This window comes from Nycticebus coucang, chromosome 20 (genome assembly GCF_027406575.1).
Source record: "Nycticebus coucang isolate mNycCou1 chromosome 20, mNycCou1.pri, whole genome shotgun sequence".
NCBI lineage: Eukaryota > Metazoa > Chordata > Mammalia > Primates > Lorisidae > Nycticebus > Nycticebus coucang.
The window spans coordinates 68,334,997-68,355,121 of record NC_069799.1 but is presented as its reverse complement, the minus strand read 5'-3'; the positions used below and the strand labels follow the sequence as shown (position 1 = coordinate 68,355,121).

At 50.2% G+C, this 20,125-nt stretch overlaps 1 protein-coding gene across 2 annotated transcripts in view; it reads right to left on the bottom strand.

Annotated features, from left to right (window-relative positions):
* ADARB2 (adenosine deaminase RNA specific B2 (inactive)) overlaps positions 1 to 20,125 on the bottom strand; it is a 392,152-nt gene that overhangs the window by 124,463 nt on the left and 247,564 nt on the right. For both annotated transcript variants that reach the window (XM_053573048.1, XM_053573049.1), the window contains exon 2: positions 5,561 to 5,647. In XM_053573048.1, coding sequence (XP_053429023.1) covers positions 5,561 to 5,647 — 87 coding nt within the window. The remainder of the gene's footprint in view (positions 1 to 5,560; positions 5,648 to 20,125) is intronic.

The window sequence follows — 20,125 nt, the reverse complement described above, 5'->3', positions numbered from 1 at the left end:
GAGGCAGGTGTGGTGGCCACTCCCCGGAGCTGGTGGCAGGCAGGGAGGCCACCTTCCCTGTGCACCTGTCTGTGACCTCCCATGGCTCACTCAGCCTGACCTGACTCCATTTTTTAAAGACTGAAAATGAGTATTCCAGCACATCCGTGTCTCTGTGAATTGGCTGTGTTGGAGGGTACCACCTCCTACCTTCAAAACGTCCTTCAGAACGCGTCCCTCAGAAGTGTCCCAAGAACAACACTGGCTTCTCCATACACTAAACAAAACGCATCTCCTCACCCTTCCAAGACCTGCTGAGTGCCGATAACCTTGGTGAGGTTTTGGACCGTCAGGCCTGGTGAGAGAAACCCTGACACTTTTGATGCCTGTGCTGTGACGTATGTGGGGCCTGGAGTGGTCACCCCAGGGCGGGGGTGAGAGTGGTCACTGGGGGGCTGGGATGACAGTGGTCACCGTGGGGCTGGGGTGAGAGCCATCACCGTGGGGGTGATGCCCTTGAAAATGGGGGGCACTGGGTTCTGGTAATCCCACATGAGCTCCTCCCAGGACTCAGCTCTGCTCTTACAAATAACATCTGCTCCTTCCACTCCCCTCCCCAACCCACAGAACTGTTCTCAGTTTTTCCTCCATTTAGTTAATGGTTTTTTCACAGTTAATTGTCAGGTATAATAAACCAGAGGTCAAGTCAGGAGACCAAGAGAGCTCCTCCTCAAACCAGGACAGCTGTGGTTGATGCATCTTTGAGGGGACATGGCACCTAATTCCTGCCCCTGTCCACAGGCCACTCTGGGTGGGGAGGAGAAGAGGGGGGCTCTGCCTGACCCTCTCCCAAAGGTCTTGCGGGAATTGCCTCCTGCGAAAACATGACTCTGCAGCCCTGTCTCCGAGCATTCCCTGGATCCCCCGCCGAGCACAGCTGAGAGGGCAGATAGAGGGCAGATGCCCAAGTGCCTGACTGTGGTCGTCACCCTGTCCACACACATCAAAGCGTCCCGCCACACACTTTTAATTACACAATAACAAACACATTTAAAAAGGGTAAATTTGGGTTAGCCTCACAAAGTCTGATCAGCCCAGGGCATGGGCTGGTCCTCCTCTCCCCAGCGCCGACCCAGCTTCCTCAGCAGCTCCCTCTGACTCTGCCCCTCTAGGCAGGGAGGCCGCACTGGTGCCCAGTCCCCACTGTCTGTGTTTTGGTTCAGTCTTCAGCTCCCAGCTCTTTTGACTGCACAGTGCAGAGGTGAGATCCGGTGTCTGGGTATTGGGGGTGACCTGGGACAGCTGAGCTCCAGCTCTCAGGCCTTGGCCACATGTCAATGTTGTAACATGATCTATCAATGTTCCGTGCTCAGAACGTGGCTTTTGCTGCTGTGATGAGGGCTAACCACGCCCACTCAGCTGCCAATGCCCGTTGAGGGCACAGCAGGGAAGCCCAGGCCCTCTGGGTGCTTCACTCTGGGACCAGGGGCCTTGAGGGACCCTGTGACCAAATACATTTGGTGTATCCTTATGACAATCCTGATAGCGCCTCGAAGTGGGGGTCCTTCAGCTCCACTCTGGAAGTGTTCTCCAATTGATGACTCTTCTGCTGGTCCCGACGTCTGGACCTGACACGTGTCAGAGCTGGAGTTGGCACCTGCTCACATCAGATGGGCCACTGGTTACGTTCCTGCACAGTGGGTTCATGAAAGGCTCCCCCTGTCTCTGTGTTGGTGTCTCTCTGTCTCTCTCTCTCTGTCTCTGTCTCATCTCTGACTCTGTTTCTGTGTCTCTCTGTCTCTCTGTCTCTGACTCTGTCTATGTCTCTCTGTCTCTGTCTCTCTCTCTGACTCTCTGTCTCTCTCTGTCTCTGACTGTCTCTCTCCCTCTGTCTCTCTCTATCTCTGTCTGTCTCTGTCTCTCCCTCTGTCTCTCTCTGTCTCTGACTCTGTCTCTCTCTGTCTCTGTCTCTCTCTCTGACTCTCTGTCTCTCTGTCTCTCTCTGTCTCTCTGTCTCTCACACACGTCCCATTACTAACTCAGCAGGAAGCCTTCTATTCCTACAAGCCCCCTGGGAGTTCTAGCTGGTACAAGGAACCTGAGGGCAACAGAATAGTGTGTGTGTGCACGCACGTGTGCATGGTGCGCATGTGTGTATGTGTGTGTATGTGTGTGTGCCCCACGAACATCATTTGTGCAGAGAATGCTGGGAGGCACAGAGGGGAACAGAGAGTGCGCCAGCCTCAGGGGGACAGGGCAGCTCCCTGCCCCAGCTTCCCCACACTGGGGCTGGCACCACATCCCTTCCCCTGGAAAACTGGTTTGGTCTCCACACACCTTCCTAAGGAAACCCACTCGCAGTTGGCTATGGGCGGCATCCTGTGTCCCCCTCCGTGGCATGTAGGCACAATGTCTCCACCTGCAGGGGTCTTTGATAAGACACCTATGGGCGTTGTACTGTGAGGCCCTGCAGGCACACCTGACTTTCACAGAGTTACAGGTGGACTTTTGTGGTAGAAGTCAGAGAGAAAGTAGGTAAATAACTTGGAGCCACCAGGTAAATGCCACAGCAGCAGTGTGGAACAGTCACAAACAAGCTGGAGACCACAGGCTCCAAGGCAGGACGCCCCTACCAGGGACGTCTGCGCGAGGACGCAGGTGAGACTTCCCCTCTGCTTCTCTGCATGTGACTGTCTCCCGAGCCCACCGGAGCCTTATCTCATTTGACAGAAGCATCAGTAAATGCAGTGCTGGGTTTAAAGGTTCACTGCATTAAGAGGATCGCATCTGGGGGAGAAAGAACGCATTTTGGATTGTTGTGGCTGTGGATAAACTTCTGTTTTCCACATGAAAGACTCTCCTGGATTTATTAGGATTGATGCCACAGGCTGCTGCCCCTCAAAAATGGAGAGACCCGGCAAAGTCTGGGGCTCACAGCAGGATCTCCCTGCCATCCCGTGGTCCCTGTGCAGGCCTGTGGCTAGGTCTCTGTCCATGTCCCCTCTGCTGCTGGCTCTCTGGCGGGCAGCATCCTATGCCTGGTAGTTATGCACGCCTGACTGGGGCAGGGACCGGCCTTGCTGGGCCCGCACGCGTCGCTGATAATGACGCCACATGTCCTCAGGTCAGACCAGAGCTCCAGAGCCAGCCATCCAGTGCACCACGCTACATTTGAAGAGACAATATTGTTCCTGGTGAAGGTTATTCTGCTGTCAAACAGCCCAGTTTTAGAGAAGAGCGGCCTTTCTTCATGACATAGACCCTGGGGACGGGATGAAGGCAGGCAGCCTGGCTCTCCAAGGGCACTGAGCTGGGAGGCCTGGGATGGGGTTTGTGGGATGCTGCATGGTTCTGGCACTTGTGGGGTGCACAGGCAGTGGCAGGGGTGCCCCCTTCAAAGACCACATGCATGGCCCTGGCACTGGGCCTCCAATGAGACTCAGGAGGGGATGGAACCCAAGATTAGGAGGAAGCAGACACCGTGGGTGGGGACATCTCTTCTGGCAGAACCAAAGGGCCCCGGTGGGCTTTGCAGTCCAACAGCCTTGGTCACAGTGGTCCTCATAGGATGGGGTCAAATCCCAACCTCTGGGTGCTGGTCAGCAGAAAGGTGACACAGACAGGGAGGGTACTGACACATCGCTTCTAGGTGTTGGCAGAAGAAAGCCTCTCAGAGTTCACCACTCAAGACCTGTCTTAGGGATGTGGTGTCGCCCAGCAGCTGTGGAGTCCCAGGAGGGGACTGTGGATACTTGGTGTGGTTCTGACATTCAACTCCGTGAGTGTGTGTTTGTAGAGGGTAATAGCCTCAGATTCTGCTAATAGTTGTGTTGTTGGAAGTGACTGGTCATGGGGTGTGCGCTGCTTTGAAACGTGGATGGAGAAATGGAAAAAAACCCCACATGGATCCAACCAGCCAAAGTTTCTTCCTGGTCCAACTGACAATGGTGGGGACACAGACAGACACACAGGATGACAGCACTGCTGTCCCCTCTCAAATGCCCAACAGTGTGCTGCAGACGGGAGTAGTGTGTCCAGTGCACAGATGCCCAGGACCCTCCTCGCTCCCTCTCCAGCTGCCTGCTCAGCACCCCTCATGGGTCTGAATTGGGGTCTGCTGGAACCCCTGCCTAAACTCAGTGGCATCCTGATGGCACTGCTCTGCCCCTCTCTGCTTTCCTGTGCCAGAAATGTTTCGGCAGGAAAGCTCCAATCCTGTCCTTTCTTTGTTAAAAATTGTGTGAATCGTGTTCTAAGATGCTGTGATAATTTTTCTTGTTAGTTTGGAGAGAAAAACACAGGAAATAGAGGAGAGAATAGTCCAAGAAAACAGTTTAATTTCCCCTAATCTGTGGGGTTTCTCAGTCACACAGATATTAATTATACTTGTGCAAGGTGAAGGAGAGATTCCAGGTGACAATGAGTCTCATGAGGGGGTGGGACGCAATAGCAGGATGGAACTCCAGGTGGTGATGGGGCTCCAGGTGAGAATGAGTCTCAGGATGGGGTGGGACTCAAGATCAGGACTCCAGGCGGGGATGGGACTCCAGGTGGTGATGGGGCTCTAGGCGGGGAAGGGGCTCCAGGTAGGGATGGGGCTCCAGGCGGGGATGGGGCTCCAGGCAGTGATGGGGCTCCAGGTGGGGAAAGGGCTCCAGGCGGGGATGGGACTCCAGGCAGTGATGGGGCTCCAGGAGGGGAAGGGGCTCCAGGAGGGGAAGGGGCTCCAGGCGGGGATGGGGCTCCAGGCGGGGAAGGGGCTCCAGGTGGGATGGGGCTCCAGGCGGGGATGGGGCTCCAGGTTGGGATGGGGCTCCAGGTGGGGAAGGGGCTCCAGGTGGGATGGGGCTCCAGGCGGGGAAGGGGCTCCAGGCGGGGATGGGGCTCCAGGTGGGGAAGGGGCTCCAGGCGGGGATGGGGCTCCAGGTGGGGAAGGGGCTCCAGGTTGGGATGGGGCTCTAGTTGGGGAAGGGGCTCCAGGTGGGATGGGGCTCCAGGTGGGGAAGGGGCTCCAGGTTGGGATGGGGCTCTAGTTGGGGAAGGGGCTCCAGGTGGGATGGGGCTCCAGGTGGGGAAGGGGCTCCAGGTAGGGATGGGGCTCCAGGTGGGGAAGGGGCTCCAGGTTGGGATGGGGCTCTAGTTGGGGAAGGGGCTCCAGGTGGGATGGGGCTCCAGGTGGGGAAGGGGCTCCAGGTTGGGATGGGGCTCCAGGTGGGGAAGGGGCTCCAGGTGGGATGGGGCTCCAGGTGGGGAAGGGGCTCCAGGTTGGGATGGGGCTCCAGGTGGGGAAGGGGCTCCAGGTGGGATGGGGCTCCAGGTGGGGAAGGGGCTCCAGGTGGGATGGGGCTCCAGGTGGGGAAGGGGCTCCAGGTGGGAGTGGCACCACAGGTGGGGATGAGACCCCAGGTGGGATGGAGATGCGACTCCTGGTGGGGATGGGACCCCTGGGTGGGGATTGGAGCAGACCTTCTTGCTCCAGACATGCCCAGTCAGCTCCTGCCCAATCCCCAGTGGCCTCTATTTGTAGGACACCCCTCCAGACATGGGCCTTGCTGTCCTTTAGGGAAGGGGGGCTGCTTACTTAGTGTGTCTTCATCCTCCGTGTTTGTGGTGTCGGGACTCAGGTACTTGAAGGGGGCGAGGAAGGTGGAAAGTACGCTCACTCTGTCTGCAAGGGAAGAACAGAGATGTAGCTGACGCAGGGTCTGAGAGTGTTCTCAGCACTGGGACTGCACAGGGGAGGCGGACAGGTCAGTCTGGTCTCAGACCTGCGTTCTGTGTCAGTCTTCTGACGACTGTCTGGTGTTTTATGGAATTCCCGTCCCCATCCCCTTTAACCTCTATGACTCCTTCCTCCCTCTTACCTCGGCCCCTCCCCTTGTTCCTCAGAACTCGGAGCGCTCGCCCAGCGGTGGGCTTCATGTGTTTATAGGACACTGGGCAGAGCCCGTTGTGTCAGATCATTTCATAGACAGCAGCTAAAGTAAGTAAAAAATCTCAAAGTCAAAAGCGAATCATGCAAATAAACCTAGGATTTGTCTTCCCCACTTGTGAAGAATTTGTTTTGTGAACTCGAAAGGGAAAAGAAAGGTTGTATCGGCACTGTAGCCTGGTCACTTGTTGGGCATTTGGTGAGGCCGCGAGGTGGTGTTGGCTTCTCCTGACTGGCCACACAGCGGCTCTGTGGACAGAGAGCCCGGGCTGCCCTCTGCCCACAGCCCTGCTGTCTTGGGTGAGCCAAGGCCAGGCTGGACGCTCGTCCTGGGCAGTTTCAGAAATACACCAAACTAGGAAGTGCTGCTCCTGACCATTACCCATGGTCTCTGCTGCCTATTTTTTTAAATAGATTAAGGAATAAGTAAAATTCCTTCTTCTAGGGACTTCTATGGGCTAAATAAAACCACAGAAGTTAGGACTTTTGTGCACACATAGACGTTGCTACACCGGGTAAGGGCGGTTCATGGCACACAGCCTGTCTGCTCCCAGGTTTCAGCCCTTCAGCTGTGCACAATTAGTTATGCTTTGTTATGAATCCTGACCACGGTCCTCAGAAAGCCACGTAGGGACCTGTTCTCACTGCTCATCCAGCACGGTGCAGGTACGACAGAGGCCTTGCAGAGTTTGCCATTGTCTAAGTGGCCCTGAGGATCACTGGCCGTGGGATTAGTCACTTTGCCCTGTGGGACACCTCCCATCTCCTCTGAAGCCACCCACACCTGAGGGGAGGTGACCTAGAGGGCTACTGAATTCACACCACACTGCTTGGCTGGGTCTTTCATCACTAGGACGAGTGTCTGTGGGGTGCTGTCACTCGGCACTGGGTACGCCGACCTCAGTGCGATTTCTCTTGATGTCTCTAACGGGTTGTATGTCCCCTTGGCTGCAAGGAGCCAACCCCAGCCTGAAACTTGCTCTTAGTTTGGAGATGGGGCCTATTTTCTCTCTAGTATGTTTTCCAGAGGCCGGGGGAGTTCATGTCGACATTCGTTACACGGGCTGTTCACAGCTGTTCTTTCTGTAGGGACAGGTGACAATGGGACGTTCACACAAAGAGAATAATAAATAACTCAAACATAACATGCCTGCTCACTCTTTGTTCTACTGAGCAAGAAGAATAAGCCCAGGAAAGGATCTGTTCTCCGAAAGCCTCACGGCCCAAGCCAGTTAGCTGCGAGAGAGTGAAGTCGTGGGCTTGAGCTCTGATTTCACTAAGTGGACCAGTGATGTCACAGAGGGGGACACTCAGACGCTTTGCTCCGGAGGCTCTCAAATGAAAGGACCATTTTAAAATAAAGCCACAGAAACACACTAAACTGCTTCAGAGCTCACCTTAGCAAAATTGAGAAACATATGTTTGGATATTACAGCAATTTAGGAAAAGTCCCACACTGTCCAGGGCCGAGGACAACATTTACTGCAGTCACTTTTAGGAATTATAAGATTTCCTCATCATCTTGTTTAGAAATTAAAATGTCCTGAGTTAATGGGGTGGGGATTACCTTTAGGTGTGATAAGAATGGTGCACGATCATCCCTGAAAACCACAGGTGGACACGAGACGATTCTGTGTGCAGCCTCAGAAGTCACAGAAGAGAGTCTGACCCAAATCACTGTGTCACGGGCTGCCGTGACAATGTGCTGCCTGCCCAGTTGATGGGCCTGCACATGCTGAGGCTGCCTGGCTACTTTGTCCTCAGTTACACTGTGCTGTTACTGGCACTGTGACTTAGTTTCCCTGACGTGTTTCATTCTGAGAAACGAAGTTCAGAGTCAGCCTAAGGCCGTGGACATGTCCCCAGCTCCCAGCCTGCAGTGCCTTCCCCTCTGAGCAGAGGCTATTCCAGGAGGCCTCACATTCTCCTTTTCTGCTAGTTTGGAAGTTTATCCTGGAAGCAGCTGCCAAATTTTCTGGATCCTTCTTTCTCGTCTTGCCTTTATCAAATTCCATTTAACTTCCCTATGTGTCATTGTCCTTAGAATCAACAGCATATTCTCTGTTTCCAGGGCAACCAGGCATTGGAAAGGATGGTGGGATGAGCAGAGGCACTTGCATTCAGCATTAGTTAATATTTAGTGGACTCTCTCAAGAGTAATCACCTACACGTGTTCATAAGTGGAAGTGTCAAGGTGAGTGGAAAACGAGCTCCAGGATGGATGTGTCGGGGGCACAGACGCTCCCACCATGGGAGAGGGAGCCAGGTCCCACCGTGCGCTTCCAAAATCCAGGACTGCGACTTGGTGCTATCAAGCAGCTTATTCATTTTTAGTTCTGTCTTACCACTTCCAGATGTATTTTGATGAAGAAGGAAAAGTGTTAGTGTATTATACTACCCTCCAGAGTGAGAAGAGAGAAGATGGGAGGTGTCAGATACCAGGACTACATCTCAGGGCCCTAGAACGTTTACTGTAAATTTAGAACACACACAAGAAATCTTGATATGGGGTAAATATAATTGTTGTAAATTTCTTCCTTTGTTCGTGAGGCAGTCACCTGTCATAAGCTAAACTTGCGTATTTTAATCTCTAGTCAGTTAGTACAAATAACATGAAAAGTGTAGCTAAAAAGTCAACAAGGGAGATATACTAAAAAAGACCAGTTCATCAACAAATCAGGGAACGAGAAACAAAAATATAAAGAACGGGAAACAAATTAGAAATACGATAGACTCACACCCAAATACATTAGTAATGAACATTAAATACCAATGGGCTGATCACTTCAAGGAAAGTGCAGAGATATTCAGATTGGATTCAAAACACAAATTTATCTTTTTGTTGCCTACAAGAAACCAACTTGAGATGCAAAGATGTGGCTATATTAAAATCAAATGATTAAAAAAAAGCTATACCGTGCAGAGCAAGGTGGAATGACAATACCAGCAATACACAGGAGACTCCAAAACACAGAATATTGCTGGAGATCAAGGAAGACAGGACAGCGGTCCGGTCATCAGGGAGAGTGATGTCCTCAGGTGTCTGTGCACTTAGGTGTCACACAATGTGAATCAAAGCTGACAAAACTCACGGGGCGGTGTGGAAGGCTGACACCACAGCATCTATTTTGTAGGCCAAGTGCCATTTCCCATACTAACAGACTTATGTTTCTATTTTCCTGCAAATGCTAGGCCTCTTCTCATAAATCATGCGAGCAAAACTTGGAAACTTGCTGGTGGGAATTTTCTGCTGCGGCCAGGTGCTGCGGCCGGGTTGCTTGGATACCAGGTGACGCAGACCTCCTCCTTCACCCACCCTTATATACTCTGAGATAACATTGTAATAAACGAGATTTGCTCAGACTCCTGTCTTGTCTCCATTCTTCGCGCCCCTTGCCCCTTTTCCATTCTCACCCCTCCTCCAGATATCCCTGTCGACTGACCCGCGGGCTGGGTCAGGGCGGGATGTGCACAATCACAGAGATTTCAACACTCCTCTCTGAGTTACTGCTAGAACATGCAGTGAGAAAATCAGCAGAGAGCAAAAAGTTTAAACAGATGTGGCCTAAATAAATGATATCTGTAGAACCCGCCAGTCAACAAGAGTAGACTCTACACGCGTTCTGTGCCCACACAGAATATCCAGCGATAATAGATAGAGTATAAGCTACCAAGTAAGACAGGTCCCAATAAACTTCGAAGTATTGATGCCATTAAAGTATACTTTGTGACCACAACATAGTTAAATTAAGTAATGGTAACAAAAAGATATCTGGAAAATCTCCATATACTCAGAAATTAAGTATTGTCATTTTGAATGACCCAAGGCTTGAAAGAGAAATCACAAGGAAAATTAAAACCTCTTTATTTTAGGGATAATGAAATATAACATATCACAATTTGTGGAATGGAGTTAAAGCAATATGTGGAGGGATGTTCATAGCTCTAAGTTTTTTTTTTTTTTAGAGACAGAGTTTCACTTTATTGCCCTTGGTAGAGTGCTGTGGCATCACAGTTCGCAGCAACCTCCAGCTCTTGGGCTTAAGCGATTCTCTTGCCTCAGCCTCCCGAGCAGCTGGGACTACAGGCACCCACCACAGTGCCCGGCTATTTGTTTGTTGCAGTTTGGCCGGGGCTGGGTTTGAACTTGCCACCCTGGGTTTATGGGGCTGGTGCCTTACTCACTGAGCCACAGGTGCCACCCTCATAGCTCTAAATTTATGATTATGTTACAAAAGCAGAAATGTTCAACATTCATGATTTAAGTTACAAGAAGCTAGAAAGAAAAAAAAGACAATCTCCTACTGAACCCAAGGTAGATAGAAAAAGAAAAGAATAAAATTGGGAGTAGAAGTCTAACAGGAAACAGAAGAGGAAAAAAGGCTCCAATGATGCCAAAAAATGGCTAAACCTCAAGTTAGATTGATTATCAAAAGAGAGAAAAAACCAATGTTATCAAATTAAAACAAATAAGTTCCTGTAGTCATTAAATAAGACAAAATGGGAATAATGTGAACCACTTAGGCTAGTAAATGTAACACACAGATGCAACAGGTGTGTTCCCTGAAAGACACACACCATCCCAGTTCACTGAAGGAAAAACAGAAAACCCACAGAGTACAATGTATATTAAATATATATATATACATTTATATGAAGTTTACATAACCCCTGACAATAGTCTGTGCTTTAAAATCCACCTTGTCGATAGCTAATTTATATACATATATAAATTTATGCACATATAAATTTAATTAATGGGTACAAAACAGTTTCACATAAAAATTCCATTCCAGATAGTCCCCCCTGGTGAACTGCAAGAAATACTTAAAGACAAAATTATACCAATTCTAGGCAAAATCTCCTAGAAAATAGAAGAGGTAGGAAGAGTGCCAAAATTATTTGATGAGGCCAGTGTTAATCTAAAGCTAAAACTGACCAATGATGACGTAAGGAAAAAATTACCGACAAATAGTTCTCATGAGCAGGTGGAAGTCTCTAATTAGAGATATTACAAATCAGGTTTAGGTTGGGCGTGGTGGCTTAGCACACCGGGAGGCCAACGCGGGTGGATTGCCTGAGTCCGAGACCAGTCTGAGCTACAGGGAGACCCTGTCTCTAAACATAGTGGGCGTTGTGGCAGGTGCCTGTAGTCCCAGCTACTTGGAAGGCTGAGGCAAGAGGATCACTTGAACCTAAGAGTTTGAGGTTGCCGTGAGCTGTGACACCATGGCACTCTACCAAGGGTGACAAAGTGAAACTCTGTCTCAAAAAGCCAAAACAAACAAGCAAACAAACAAAAGCCAAATCAGATTCAGCATATATAAAAGGGTAATATTTTATGAACAACTGTGGTTCATCCCAAGAATGTAAGATTGGTCTGAAGTTTGAAAATCAATCAATGTAATTCACTATGTTAACAGAATAAAGCCAAAAATCTATACCTTTGTCTCCACAGATACGGGAAAATATTTGACAATATGGTATACCCATTCTTTGTAAAAAGTCTCAAAAAAAAAAAAAGGACTAGAATAAAAATTCCTCAAATTGATCAAGGACGTACCCCAAACCTATAGCTAATATGACACTTAATGATGAAAGAAAGAGCAATTTCCTCCTGGAGCAGGAACAAGGCAGGACGTCTGCTTCAGGCCCCCCACTCACCACCGTGCTAGAAGTCCTAGTCTGTGTCATGAGGCAGGGATGTGAAACTCACAGAGATTGGAGGGAAGGCAAAACTGTCTTTCTTCTCATGGAATGACCAAAACCCAGAAACTCCATGGGAAGATAAAGACCATGACTAGAACTGACCAGTGGACCCAGCAAGGTCACAGTCACCACTCCAACACACAGGACAAGGTCACAGTCACCACTCCAACACACAGGACAAGGTCACAGGTCACCCCTCCAACACACAGGACAAGGTCATAGTCACCACTCCAACACACAGGACAAGGTCACAGGTCACCACTGCAACACACACAATGAGGTCACAGTCACCACTCCAACACACAGGACAAGGTCACAGTCACCACTCCAACACACAGGACAAGGTCACAGGTCACCACTGCAACACACACAATGCGGTCACAGGTCACCACTCCAACACACAAGACAAGGTCACAGCCACCACTCCAACACACAGGACAAGGTCACAGGTCACCATTGCAACATACACAATGAGGTCACAGGTCACCACTCCAACATACACCACAAGGTCATAGGTCACCACTCCAACACACAGGACAAGGTCACAGTCACCACTCCAACACACAGGACAAGGTCACAGTCACCACTCCAACACACAGGACAAGGTCACAGGTCACCACTCCAACACACAGGACAAGGTCACAGGTCACCCCCTCCATACTCAAAGCCTCTGTGCTTCTTTGTGCCAGTGATGAGAAACTGGAACATGCAATAAAGAAACCACACTGTTAGGACGAAAGGCATAAAATACGCAGGTAAACCGTGAAAGAAAAAAGGTGCTACACGTGCCCAATCATAGTGACAAACTATTGCTACACGAAATTAAAGAAGATCAAAATAAATAGAAAGACACACCATTTTCAGAGAATGGAAGATTCAGTATTTTTACAACATCAATTGTCTCTAGATTCATCTGGAGATCCAATCTAATCTCAATCAATAGCCAAAACAACATCGATAGTGAAAAAAAGACAACCAAGGCAGTAATGGCACAAAGATAGGGCAGCTGACCCAGGGGACAGAACAGGGTAGGGAGAAGGAGGGCCACGCCCACGTGGTCAACTGATGGTTGGCAAAGACCCCAAAGCAATCCAGCGAGGGAGAGGAGTCTATTATACACGGGGCTGAAGAAACTGGGCAACATACTGAAGAAAAATGACTTCTGAGCCCTACCTCACACCGTATGTGACACGACAATCGTCACAACAAAGTGAGTGATGGATTAAATGGAAAAAGCCAGAACTGTATCTTCAAGAAGAAAATGATGTGCATGAGACAGGACCTAGAAAGCACGGACAAACAGTGGTCTAGTCTGAATCAGAATTAAAAGCTCAGCTCACTGAAACAAACTGCTAACAAAAGTAAAAGGAATCCACCGTTCGGGATAATATAGTCGCCATCGGTGTGACTGTTTTTTATCCAGCATGTAAGAAGAACTCTTAGAACTTAATAATAAAAAAGCTAATTAAAAATGGACAAAATACTTGAACAGAAACGTCACACGTGGAGAAAGGCAAACAGGCCAACAATGTTTGACAGCAGCGCCCTTTAAGGAAATGAAAATAAAACCACAATGAGATGACAACACCACTACAGTGGCTAATATTGAAAAGACGGACAGTGACGCGTGTCAGCAAAGAAGTGGGGAAAATGAGAACTCACACATTGCCGTAACCACTTCAGAAAACTCTGGGAAGTGTTTTGGCTGTTAAATATACACGTTTCCTGTGACCTGACTTTTAGGTATTTACCCCCAATAAGTAAAATGCACGTGTTCTCAAAAAGACTTGTGCAAAGATATTTATAGAGACTTTATTCATCATGGTTTAAAACTGGAAATATCCTGGAGGTCCCTCAACAGAAGAATGGACAAGTGAATTGCAGACTTGTATGCCGTCTGCATGATGGAGTCCTCTTCAGCAAAACCAAACAGAATGACCGAAATATTCAAATGCATCATGATATGGGGGATAGAAAGTGCTATGTGACTCATTTATACGAAGTCCCAGGACAAGAAAAACTCCTGCAGGTGGAAGCCGTCAGAGCAGGTATCCCTGGGGGTTGGTTAGGGATGGGCTGAGGGGTCTAAATATTCAGCTTGGGGATGTGTTACAGGTGTGTGCCTTTGTCCTCAAATCGTAACATATGGCGGGTGCACCTTGCTGTATGTAAATTGCATTTTGATCATTAAAAGAAATGTTAAAAGGCAAAACCATGACTGAACAAGAAGATGAATGCTGTCAAGCCTCAAAGAAGGGTTTAATCTGTAAAGAAAAAACTTGAGGGTGGCAGAAGATGAGGATATTTGCTATGTAATCCACACATCTACAGCAGCTTCTATTTGTTAGGACGTAGGTTTGGGGGTGTGAAAGCTTTAAAGACGCTTAGATATTGCATCAAGAAAAATCACAACCTCAAAGATAAAGTCCTTCGGAGACATCCTCAGATGGTCCTCAAGATGCTGCACGTGAGTAAGTGAGGGATGAGCTGGGGGAGCCGCTGCTGAGGCCAGAACTGGACCTCAGGCCGGGCACATTCACCTTGGGAGGCTGAGCTGTGGCCCAAGGACTTGGTTTGCCCACAGATGGTTGGAGGGACATGAAAAGAGTAACTTTTTGGAGCCCACTTTGAGGATGTAAACCCTGTTTTATATACAAGTAATTTCTAAAATATCTTTTAACAATAGTGGCGAACATTTAAATCGATCTTTTGGTATGTGAACAGGTGTCAGTTATCTGGAAAACTTGTTCATGTGGAATAACATATTGGCTGAAAATTTTAATAAAAGTGATAATTATTAGAAAATCTAAGAATTTGATCTCATGCACTGCTTCCTAGAAAGCAGTAAATATTTCATGGTGTGGGCTATTAAAAAAACACACAGATTAAGTGCTTTGGTTCTGTCCTAACGTCAGAAATTGAAAGTGAGGTGTGAACCTTTGTCTCCCTGTTTTGCAGGCTGAGTACATCTCACATCTTGGCCACACGGCTATCTTGAGCAATTTACATTAGCAGGGGAGAAGGATGACAGTTGGATCCCACAGAACTGTGCTGGTGCTCTCGGGCTACAATGCTTCAGCCTCTTTTATAAGTTCCCTTCTCATGTTTTCTTTTTGCCAAAACACACTCTGACAGATGGCCTCTCCAAAGCCTGACCCACTTTCTTTCATAGCTGTGTATTCTAATCAAACACAGGTATGTCTTCCACTGGGCAGTGCTTCTTTAAACACAGACACAGATCAGTGTGAACAGGTGGTGCACCCTGGGAAGCAAGAAAATAATTAACCTCAGTGCAGGCAGAGGAAGGAGTGACATGTTGGAGTGGAGGAAGAGGAGTCACACAGATCTTCAGGAGTGCGGGCTCAAGTCTCTGCGTCCCTGATGGTCCCATGATGGCACAGGGGAGTTGATGACTTTTGAAGACATTTGGGCCACACTGAGTTCTGTAAACAGAAGCATCTTTGGTTCCTTAGGTCTTTAGGTGACTGCCAGCCATGCATCTCTTCCAGCACTTTCGGAGGTGGATAAAACTCAAGGTTTTGGTCACTTGTTCATTGTGTGGGTTGACGCGTGTCCTCGGAAATTCATGTGGAAGCCCCACCCTCAGAATGTGACAGTATTTGGAGACGGTGTCTTTAAAGAGGCAATGGTGAAATTAAAAGAAAATATAGAGCTCCTAAATTCCTTCTCGAAGTTCCCAAAGTCACAGGAAGTCATCCAGTACATGGGTTAATTCTGGCAGCAGGGAAGCCGTGAGTGCCTGTCGGCTGTCAGGTGGCTGCAGAGTCTGGGCCTCTCAGATGGTTTAGTTTCCAGGGCATTTCACTCTCCTCCCTGGCAGCTTCCCTCAAACTAGGCCATCCCCATGGGTTAGGCAGGCTATAGACCAGGCAATGATTGCAGGGCAGGCTAGAGGCCCACGCAGATGCCCTGGGCTCGACTGCTTGCTGCACTCCAGCTGACCTTGGTTTATCTTTGATAAAAGGAAAAATACTGACACACGAACAAGCACACACACCAGGCTGTTCCCGGGGCTCTTCCAGGTGGGAGTGGTGGGCACAGAGATGGATGGCCTGACCATGGTTGACGGGAAAGGCAAATCCTTGCAAGAAAGCACGCCGAAATTAGGAAAAGCATCTGGAGTTGTGTTTGCACCGCGAGCGGGGAAGTGAGAAGCTCTCGAATGCTCCGCAGCTGGCTGCTGGCTGTGACTTCTAGACACAGCCCTCACTTAGCTCCGTGTGGGGAAGGTGGCTTTCGGGGCGTGCGACATCCTCCTGTTTGGTCCTCTGGCTTCCTTGGTGAGCTTTGTGGCCATGCAGTAACCACCCACAGCACCTCCGCCACTCACGTGGTGGCCCAGTTTGGAAGACACAGTGTAAGGTCATCCCTTGTGAGCAAAGCTCCATCTGCAGGTGGCAGCCTCAGGGCACCTGTGCTCTGCCCAACTCTCTTCTGACCCCAAGGTCGAGTCCCTTACCTCTGGCTGGACAGTTTCCCTGATTGCTTTGTGGGATTCCTGGGTCGCTTTGCTAAAAACTGGAGGAGCATTGCGTGCCAGGAACTAGCACACCCACTGCTCCTCTGACCCGTGAGCACATTCACGGGGGCCAACCTGGACACGCTCGGACACCTGACTGCCCTCCTCCCTCCTCAACTCTTGCCCCTCTCCCTGGGCTGCTGGCTGTCACCTGGGCTGCCCAATAAGCATATCTTTCAGGGGTTTCCTGTCTACTCTTGAACTAGCCGCAGAATCATTTTTCTTGAGTGAAGGTTGTGCAAAGGTCTAGGAGGTGAGGGAATGTGAACTTCTTGGGATCACATGCGGATTCAGGAGACTGGATGGGGCTCCCAGGTGGGCAGGGAGCCAGGGAGGGCTAGTGTAGGGGAAATTTGGAAATGCTCCATTTCCCTGTGCATCTGAGATGAAGAAGGCCGTGCTGGGGGCAGCCTCTCAGGGATGTGGTGGTTGGAGTCTCCTGCCATGGACAGTGGGCAGGTTCCCACAGAGGTCCTCCTCAGATGGCTCCATGCCACCAGTGACCAGGCCAAGAGACATACATCCTCCCCGTACGCTGCACAGTGCCAGTATCCACAATGCACACTTGGTTTCGTAACCTCGAGTTAAACTAAACACACTATTTCACGTAGTCCATCGAGGGCCCTGGTCAGTTCCCTTATCCCCTGACGTGGCGTCAGGCTGGCCCAGAACCCAGTGACTCACTGGCCCTGAGCAGGACCAGTGGGCCCGGTGTGGAGGCAGCTTTCTTGGCTGTGGTCCCCTTGCTGCCCACCATAGCAGCCCTGGCTGCCTCTGTACCTGGGTGGGCTGGGGCGTCCCCAGCAGCAGCTGCCTCTGAGGAGGCTGTGCTGGCTGGGGGCGGTCTCTGGGTTATTCCAGGTGTCCCCTCAGTGGCCAAATGGGCAGCCACTGGCCTTTCCCTCTGCTCGGCTAGGCCCGGAGGTTCGGGAAGCAGCTGTGAGGCCAGCAGGGCTGCTGAGTGGCCCCCTGAGGTCCTGGGCCCCGCCTGGCTCTGTTCCATCTGTCCTGGCCCAGGAGTCCCATTGTGCGTCCTCCCCCCTGTCCTGGCCCAGAACCCTCAGAGAAGGCTTCCTTGGGGCTTCTGTGAATTCAAGGTCCACAAGGGAGGATGTTTTGGGAGCACCCCCGTTCCAGCTGGCGGTGCACCCCCGTCTGTGGTGGCCTTGTGGGGTGGGAGACACCAAACCTTCCACAGAGGCACTGCAGCGAGCACCATGCCTGCCTTTGACTGACTCTAAAACGAGCATATCATCATGGCAGGAAATGTGAAAATATGCATTATTTAAGGAGGAAACAAATTGCCTACACCGTTAGCCATTTTGCAGAGTCTTCTTTACTGTCTCATTTTGACAGGCAGAGATTGTGGAGCCTGATTATGGATGGAGACTGATTTGATTTGTAAATACACAGTATGCATCATTCTTAATGGAACCGAGGGAATACTTTACACGGGCTGATAATCCTTTTTTCCCATTATATTATATTGTGAATACTTTTCATTAACTATTCCTTGGAACATAAGTTTCAAGGTCTACATAACCCATGCCGTTGAAAATACGTAACAGGACACCTGTGACACTCCCATGTTCTCGGACACTGAGGGAGTCTCCAGTGTTTGCAGTACATGTGTGAGGACATCCGTACACGGTAGCCCTTTACCATTATCTCTATGCCCAGCTGATGTTCTTAAGGAGGAACTGGCTTCACTGGGAATAAATAATTTCAAGGCTCTTCATATCCAAAATCAAATTATTTTCAGAGAGGCACAATTGAGCATAAGCAGGACATCCCTCTCAGTCCTCAAAAATCATGGCCCATTTGAAATAAAAAGGGCATCTCAGGGTGCTAATCTGACAGGGGTGCCCCTCTTCCCAGGCGCTCAGCCCTGCTCCTTGGGGGGTGTATTGGCTGTGTGATCAGCGGGCTCTTGTGTTAATCTCTGAGCCTTTCTGTGCTGAGAGGAGCCAGGTGAACAGCTGAGCGGGGGCCTGAGTCCTGGAGCATGTGGGGCGGGGCTGGCTCCGAGGACGAGAGTGCCCGCACCCCTCATCAACCGTCCATGAAGCTGGACTGGCCGAGGGTGTGATCCAGCCTCAGACATCAGTGCAGTGGCATCAGTGATGGCCCAGAGGAGGCTGGTGGGCTGCACTTTGGGAAGATCAGTGAAACCCCTCAACTCACAGCTGATGCACAATGTCCCAGCTGCTTGTGGCTGTCGGACATGCTCTGCTCACAGGAGCATCTGCAGCATGTGGCCTGGAGCTGTCGAATCCAGGCCCGGAGAGGCAAACCCAGTCCTCGGGACAAGGGTCTTCCACCTTTCCCAGCATGGGCCGTAGCCTTGACATGCTCTGAAGCTGGATGGTTTAAAGGTGTGTGTTTTTTTTAGGTGTTTCACCTCTGTGGCCGTGGGTGCTCAGCAGTGCCAGTTGGGTGGCCCTGACTCACCTACATAATATCAGGACTGGGAGCGGTTAGGCTGAGATAACAAAATAATAAAGCTGGGAGCAGTTCACTCCCTTTTCTGTGCGTACAGACGACAGAACCAGTGAGGTCTAAATGCATGTCCTCATTCAGGACAGCGTGGTTGCTGCTTTAGAAATGTCATTTTCTAGGGAGCTAGTTGGCATCTAAATTGCACCCGGTGTAGCTGTGGTGCTCAGACAGCCTCTTCTCCACTCCAGTGCAGAGGACTTCATGTCTGAGGACTCCCCAACCCCATCACTCCCTGGGGTCAGCTGCTGTGGGCTCTGCTTCCCCACAAAGACCTGCAGACACAAGAACTCGGGTGTGCACAAGTGTTCCTTCTTCACCTATTAGTGCTGCTGTCTTGGGTCTATCTGCGCTTACTGCAGACACTGCCTGTCATGTGTGGGGCACAGTCATCAGCCCCAGGACATGGCAATCTGGGTTTGTCCTCTCCTCCTCGGTCTGTGCTGTACCTCCCACAGCCCCTGCCTGGGGCTACATGCTTGGCCTCCTCTGCCCACCTGCCCAGGGCAGGGCCGGCGCGGCCACACACCGCCCTCCAGCTAGTCTAGGGAAGGTTCGGAAGATTGAGGCTTCCTGAGACAATGTCTTGACTCTCACTAGACTTGCATCTGGACCTGAGCATTTGAACCCAAAGCCAAGAATTTGAACTTTATCCTCAAGGTCAGGATGGCTTCCCTAGAGCATTAGGCCCCTTAGATGTGGACTCAGGGCTGTGGCTGATGGTCATTGCCACATGGACACACTGCAGTAACCACCACGGGAGGCCATGCAGCACAGAGGGGCCTGGGTTCCAATTAGCATAGAAACGAGTTAGGAGGCTGAGTGTTGATTGAGGCACCACCCACCAAGGGCTTAGCTGGTGCAGGCATACAGCAAGTAACACTTAAGTGCTTGACAAATAAACATAATTTTCCAGGAAATGCTGTTGTCTGTTTTTCTGTGTTTTCACTTGTACATAAATACCTGACTGCTGTTTAAACAAATATTACCAGAACCGACTCAGAAGAGCCTTTGAAATGACACAACAGTCTACGGGAAGCAGGAGGCTGATAGGCTAATTTATGTTTTGCTCTGGAATTTTGAGAAGTTTTCAGAGGCTCCAGGGCACACACTGTGAGTGAGGGATGTGGTGGAGGGCCCTTTTCTTGGTGTGAGCTGCGGGTCAGACTAATCCTTGTGCCTGGATACCTTCGAGGTGGGTCTGAGTAGCTCAGTTCTGAGGCAATGCTTGGGTCTCTAGAAACTCAAAACCTTCTGCAGGGCCAGCCCCCCATGACATGTCACTGTCTCCCCAGCTGCCCCCACCCCAGCAGAGGGCCTGATGTGCCCCTGGGCTCAGGGCCAGTGGAAGGGTGGCCAGACCCCGCTGTTGGGGTTGCCAGGGGACTTGGCATGGCTACTTCTCAGCCCTGCGGGCAGCTTGGTGGAAACCCCAATACCTCTAAAAAGATCTACAAGCCAGAGAGTGC